At 35.7% G+C, this 6,126-nt stretch overlaps 1 protein-coding gene across 2 annotated transcripts in view; it reads left to right on the forward strand.

The window, feature by feature from the left end:
* LOC107658637 (metal transporter CNNM3-like) overlaps window positions 1–1,101 on the forward strand; it is a 16,299-nt gene extending 15,198 nt beyond the window's left edge. Inside the window, exon 10 of one of the 2 annotated variants that reach the window (XM_016447264.1) lies at window positions 421–482. Coding sequence is in view for 1 of the 2 variants with exons in the window: in XM_016447263.1 (XP_016302749.1) it covers window positions 421–485 (65 nt within the window). In the remaining variant the exon portion in view is untranslated. Of the gene's footprint in view, window positions 1–420 lie in introns of both variants that reach the window. The other variant, XM_016447263.1, reaches the window with a different exon arrangement.
* The last annotated feature ends 5,025 nt before the right edge of the window (window positions 1,102–6,126 follow it).

Here is a 6,126-nt window from a genome sequence, read left to right on the forward strand (position 1 = left end):
GTTTTTTTTTTTTTACAAAAACCTTAAACAGAAAAATATATATTTTATTGTTTTTATAATCATATTTTGTAGTTATTGGTCATAATATAATAATTATTAGTATCAGCCAAAATCTCTAAATCATATATACATATATATGCACACAAACACACTGTATGTGTGAACTTTACATGACTTTTTACCACGTCTACTGATAAGCTACTAATAATAACAAATTTCTGATGAAGTTGTAGTGATTCATTGGCCTTTAAATGGAAGGTGTGTCTTAATCCATCTACCTTTTCGATTTTCAATTGTCAACTGAAGTATTTCTGGTCATTTTGGACACTGTCCACAGAATGATGTCCGAATATGTTAGCAGGGAATGATGAATCAGTGTTTTTGACGGATGCTTTCATTCTGGTTCCCCGGGCTCTGCAGGTGCGAGCAAGAGCCAGGAATCCAGGCCAGACGAGGAGCTTCACAGCCAGAGAGGAGCGTTCTGACCTTCTCCCTAACCTTCCTGCAGAACTCTTAAATGAATCTTTTACTCCTGGAATGCAGCGATTGAGCCAGAAGGAGGACTGTTGAGGAAAACACAAGACGAGATGTTCAAGATGTGTCATTCTGGTCAAACAGGATCTGTTCTCACTGTTCTGCTTATTCAGCCGTTCCCTCTGATGTCACTTCCTATGTGCTCTGTTTGAGCTCGCTTATTTCCTCAAGGTGTGTGCGTGTGCAATTAAATTAAATGGTGTGCCAAGATTTTACGATCCCTGTCGTTTCATATAAGCAGTATTACAGCCCTGAATCGTCAAGCCCTAATGTGCCAAAATGGGTTCAAATAGCCATTTACTCACCCTCATGTCATTCCAAACACGTAATCTTATCTTTTCCATTTATTAGTGACTGCAGCTGTCAGCCTCCCTCTGTAAAGGACAAGAAGGCAGTCTGTATGATAACTACTTCACTGAAGCACTCAAATGTCATTCTCCATACGTATTTGAACTGGCATACCCAAGAAACAAATCTGAACACAAATAGGATTTTAGACCTTTGGGGAAGTACACGCTTAAAAATAAAGGTTCTTTATTGGCATCTGTGGTTCCATGAAGAACTGTTAACATCTATAGAATCGTTCCATTCCACAAAAGGTTCTTTAGATTATTAAAATGTTCTAAAAATAAAGGTTCCAAAAGGAGGATTCACATTGATGCCATAGAAGAATCATTCTGGGTTCCTTAAAGAACCTTTCAGAGTTTTTTCTTAGTGTAAAGAACATTTAAACAATATAAAGAACCTTTTGTTCCAGTGGAAAGGTTCTATGGATTTTAAAGGTTCTCCCTGGAACCATCAATGCCAATAAAGAACCTTTATTTTTAAGAGTACAGGTGAAGATTAATCAGTGATTACCACATTAATGCTTTTCTAAAGACAGGTTTGATGGTGAGTCCTTAGGTGAAATATTCATTTTAGCTCCCAATATGTATGTGCCAATGTACGTTTATCCACAGGAAACTTGGAAGAAGGGGAAAGCTGGATTTTTTTCGCATACAAAAAATGGTCTTGCAGTGTTAGATGCAGAGGTGGAGTTATTGCTAATTGGAATGGGAAAAGTTCTTTCTTGGTTTTAGCAATTCCTATACTTGGTCCCTTTAATTATCATTGCTTTTGCCTTATATATTCCCCTCCAACTCTTCAGATTGAAAGATTGAAGAAGACATAAATTCGAGAGTTACAATTTCTGCGTGATCTTGACCCGGTTTTTCACTGCATGTCTATGTCCGGCTGCCTTTCAATTCTGCATCTTAGAGCATTTGCATATTAGGTGACTAAATGCCTTGCATGACTGGCGCAGATGTAGATAACAGCATAAACAAAAAATGTCAAACCTTTCCCATACTGGAATGACCTGACCATTCCATTGGTTTAACATGAAATTAGATCTTAGCAATACTGAAAATCCCCATGTTTTGGAGGTTGTATCTAATTTTGAAATATAGAAACCTTGTGTAGATGGGTAATTAACTTAAAACCTAGTTCTTAATGAGTCTAGAAGCTTTTCTGGCATTCCACTGTGTTCCGTTGTAATGAATCCGCTATCCGTTCCATCCGCTTGTCCTAGAGAAGATGCTTGGTTAAACATTCTTAGTAGAAATTCCAACCTACACTCATTCAAATGTTTGGAATAATTAAGTTAGTTTTTTTTTTTTTTAAACAAGTTTCTTATGCTCACCAAGGATGTTTATTTGTTCAAAAATACAGAAAAAATTGTGAAATATTATTACAGTTTAAAATAACTGTTGTCTATTTGAATATATTTTAAATTGTAATTTATTCCTGTGATCAAAGCTGAATTTTCAGCATCATTACTCCAGTCTTCAGTGTCACATGATCCTTCAGAAATCATTCTAATATGCTGATTTGCTGCTCAAGAAACATTTCTTATTATCGGTGCGAGCAAGAGCCAGGAATCCAGGCCAGACGAGGAGCTTCACAGCCAGAGAGGAGCGTTCTGACCTTCTCCCTAACCTTCCTGCAGAACTCTTAAATGAATCTTTTACTCCTGGAATGCAGCGATTGAGCCAGAAGGAGGACTGTTGAGGAAAACACAAGACGAGATGTTCAAGATGTGTCATTCTGGTCAAACAGGATCTGTTCTCACTGTTCTGCTTATTCAGCCGTTCCCTCTGATGTCACTTCCTATGTGCTCTGTTTGAGCTCGCTTATTTCCTCAAGGTGTGTGCGTGTGCAATTAAATTAAATGGTGTGCCAAGATTTTACGATCCCTGTCGTTTCATATAAGCAGTATTACAGCCCTGAATCGTCAAGCCCTAATGTGCCAAAATGGGTTCAAATAGCCATTTACTCACCCTCATGTCATTCCAAACACGTAATCTTATCTTTTCCATTTATTAGTGACTGCAGCTGTCAGCCTCCCTCTGTAAAGGACAAGAAGGCAGTCTGTATGATAACTACTTCACTGAAGCACTCAAATGTCATTCTCCATACGTATTTGAACTGGCATACCCAAGAAACAAATCTGAACACAAATAGGATTTTAGACCTTTGGGGAAGTACACGCTTAAAAATAAAGGTTCTTTATTGGCATCTGTGGTTCCATGAAGAACTGTTAACATCTATAGAATCGTTCCATTCCACAAAAGGTTCTTTAGATTATTAAAATGTTCTAAAAATAAAGGTTCCAAAAGGAGGATTCACATTGATGCCATAGAAGAATCATTCTGGGTTCCTTAAAGAACCTTTCAGAGTTTTTTCTTAGTGTAAAGAACATTTAAACAATATAAAGAACCTTTTGTTCCAGTGGAAAGGTTCTATGGATTTTAAAGGTTCTCCCTGGAACCATCAATGCCAATAAAGAACCTTTATTTTTAAGAGTACAGGTGAAGATTAATCAGTGATTACCACATTAATGCTTTTCTAAAGACAGGTTTGATGGTGAGTCCTTAGGTGAAATATTCATTTTAGCTCCCAATATGTATGTGCCAATGTACGTTTATCCACAGGAAACTTGGAAGAAGGGGAAAGCTGGATTTTTTTCGCATACAAAAAATGGTCTTGCAGTGTTAGATGCAGAGGTGGAGTTATTGCTAATTGGAATGGGAAAAGTTCTTTCTTGGTTTTAGCAATTCCTATACTTGGTCCCTTTAATTATCATTGCTTTTGCCTTATATATTCCCCTCCAACTCTTCAGATTGAAAGATTGAAGAAGACATAAATTCGAGAGTTACAATTTCTGCGTGATCTTGACCCGGTTTTTCACTGCATGTCTATGTCCGGCTGCCTTTCAATTCTGCATCTTAGAGCATTTGCATATTAGGTGACTAAATGCCTTGCATGACTGGCGCAGATGTAGATAACAGCATAAACAAAAAATGTCAAACCTTTCCCATACTGGAATGACCTGACCATTCCATTGGTTTAACATGAAATTAGATCTTAGCAATACTGAAAATCCCCATGTTTTGGAGGTTGTATCTAATTTTGAAATATAGAAACCTTGTGTAGATGGGTAATTAACTTAAAACCTAGTTCTTAATGAGTCTAGAAGCTTTTCTGGCATTCCACTGTGTTCCGTTGTAATGAATCCGCTATCCGTTCCATCCGCTTGTCCTAGAGAAGATGCTTGGTTAAACATTCTTAGTAGAAATTCCAACCTACACTCATTCAAATGTTTGGAATAATTAAGTTAGTTTTTTTTTTTTTTAAACAAGTTTCTTATGCTCACCAAGGATGTTTATTTGTTCAAAAATACAGAAAAAATTGTGAAATATTATTACAGTTTAAAATAACTGTTGTCTATTTGAATATATTTTAAATTGTAATTTATTCCTGTGATCAAAGCTGAATTTTCAGCATCATTACTCCAGTCTTCAGTGTCACATGATCCTTCAGAAATCATTCTAATATGCTGATTTGCTGCTCAAGAAACATTTCTTATTATCAATGTTGAAAACAGTTGTGCTGCTTCGTATTTTTGTGTAAACCATGATACAATTTTTCCAGTATACTAGGGATGCACGATATTATCGGACCGATATCGGAATTGGCCGATAATGGCTTTAAATGCAAATATCGGCATCGGCCCGATATGAAAAAAATTATGCCGATATGTCTTGCCGATAAGAGGAATACGTTAACTCGCATGTCCTCAGGGTGTGCTAGCGATTAGATTACGTCAGCAGTGTGGCTCATTCTTGAAGCAAAGTTTTGCCTGAATGATGATTAAATTCACTGTTTTGGATCGCTGCATTTAAACTGAGAATGCACATACAGAATGATGCATTTGGTGTGTGATAGAGTAAACAGTAATAGCACGTGCATGATTTAAAGGTCAGAAGCTATAGCTTACATTAATTTAAAAAAAAATCACAAACATGATTTTATATATAGTCATTTATTCATTAATGTGTAATATGTTTTTAAACAAATTATGAGCTCTAAAAGATTTACAGAATTTTTACAACTCTTTTGCTTCAGACCATCTACAAATGTTAAATCTTAAAATAAAATGTTAAGGTTACTACTGCATCTTTCTGAAAAATAAATGCAGCGATTGCTATATAGTTTATATTTTTTTTCAAAGCTTCAATGTACTGTCATTATAAAAGAACTTCATTATTCTTTATTTAATTCTAACAAATAAGTTCTTGTTAAAAACTAACCTAAATTAAAAAATTATTTGCTTATAATTTCCACACAGGAGAGACTTGGTGTTGTTTCCAAACAAAAGGAAATATATCGGTATTTTCTAATGGTTTTTGAATGGTAGTGTGTGATTTGGGTTTTGATGTGCAAAGGAAGAGTATGATCTGAGTAACTTTCAGGATAGACTTTATGTACAAGAAATTCAAGCCTTCATTTGTTCTGTTTCATTGATGCAAAATAGTCATGTAACCGTTTTAAGCAGTTATTTACAAGTGTGCGTATTTATGTTGCTGTCATTATAACCCATCTGCACCAATCAGTGTGTGATCAGAGTAAATATTTTTCTGCAGTTTGAAATGTTGTACTGTTTGTTCTGTTGTAAAAGTCAATTTATATGGTCACAAAATAACGAATGTATAATATATATATATAGAGAGAGAGAGATAAAAATATTTTTATTGTCTTACTCTATCCAAAGAAATGCTGGGATTTTTGCATATTTAGAGATGACTAAATTACTAAGAAACTTCTGAATCATGGAGGTTGTAAAGTGGGAACAGTTGCTGGCAGATGTCAGTTCTTCAGGTACAAACGTAGATATTACCAGGGATTCAAACACTTTTACTTCTGATCAGCCATTTTTGTTAGTTAAGATTCAAATCTTCTCTGTATTGTACATGAGCCGTTGAATGCTCTTGATATCAACTCTTTCACAGGAAATAAACAGCTCAGTGCTAAACTGATCGTTCATTTTGTATTGTTTCCAGTCAGCCTACTATTTTTACGGACATGTCCGGGAAATTGCCTAAAATGTCCAGGCTTTGGCTTTGTTTTTCTATTCACATGCTCTTTACAGTCCGCCTATTATGTGTTTTAAGTATAGTTATTGCTTTGATCGTTTTGTGTAGATCCCGCCTTCTCGCACGCCACGATTGGTCGATTATGTACAATGCCTGCATGCTATTGGTCGAAATACTT

The sequence above is a fragment of the Sinocyclocheilus anshuiensis genome, unplaced genomic scaffold, assembly GCF_001515605.1.
Source record: "Sinocyclocheilus anshuiensis isolate Anshui unplaced genomic scaffold, SAMN03320099.WGS_v1.1 scaffold343, whole genome shotgun sequence".
NCBI classification, from domain to species: domain Eukaryota; kingdom Metazoa; phylum Chordata; class Actinopteri; order Cypriniformes; family Cyprinidae; genus Sinocyclocheilus; species Sinocyclocheilus anshuiensis.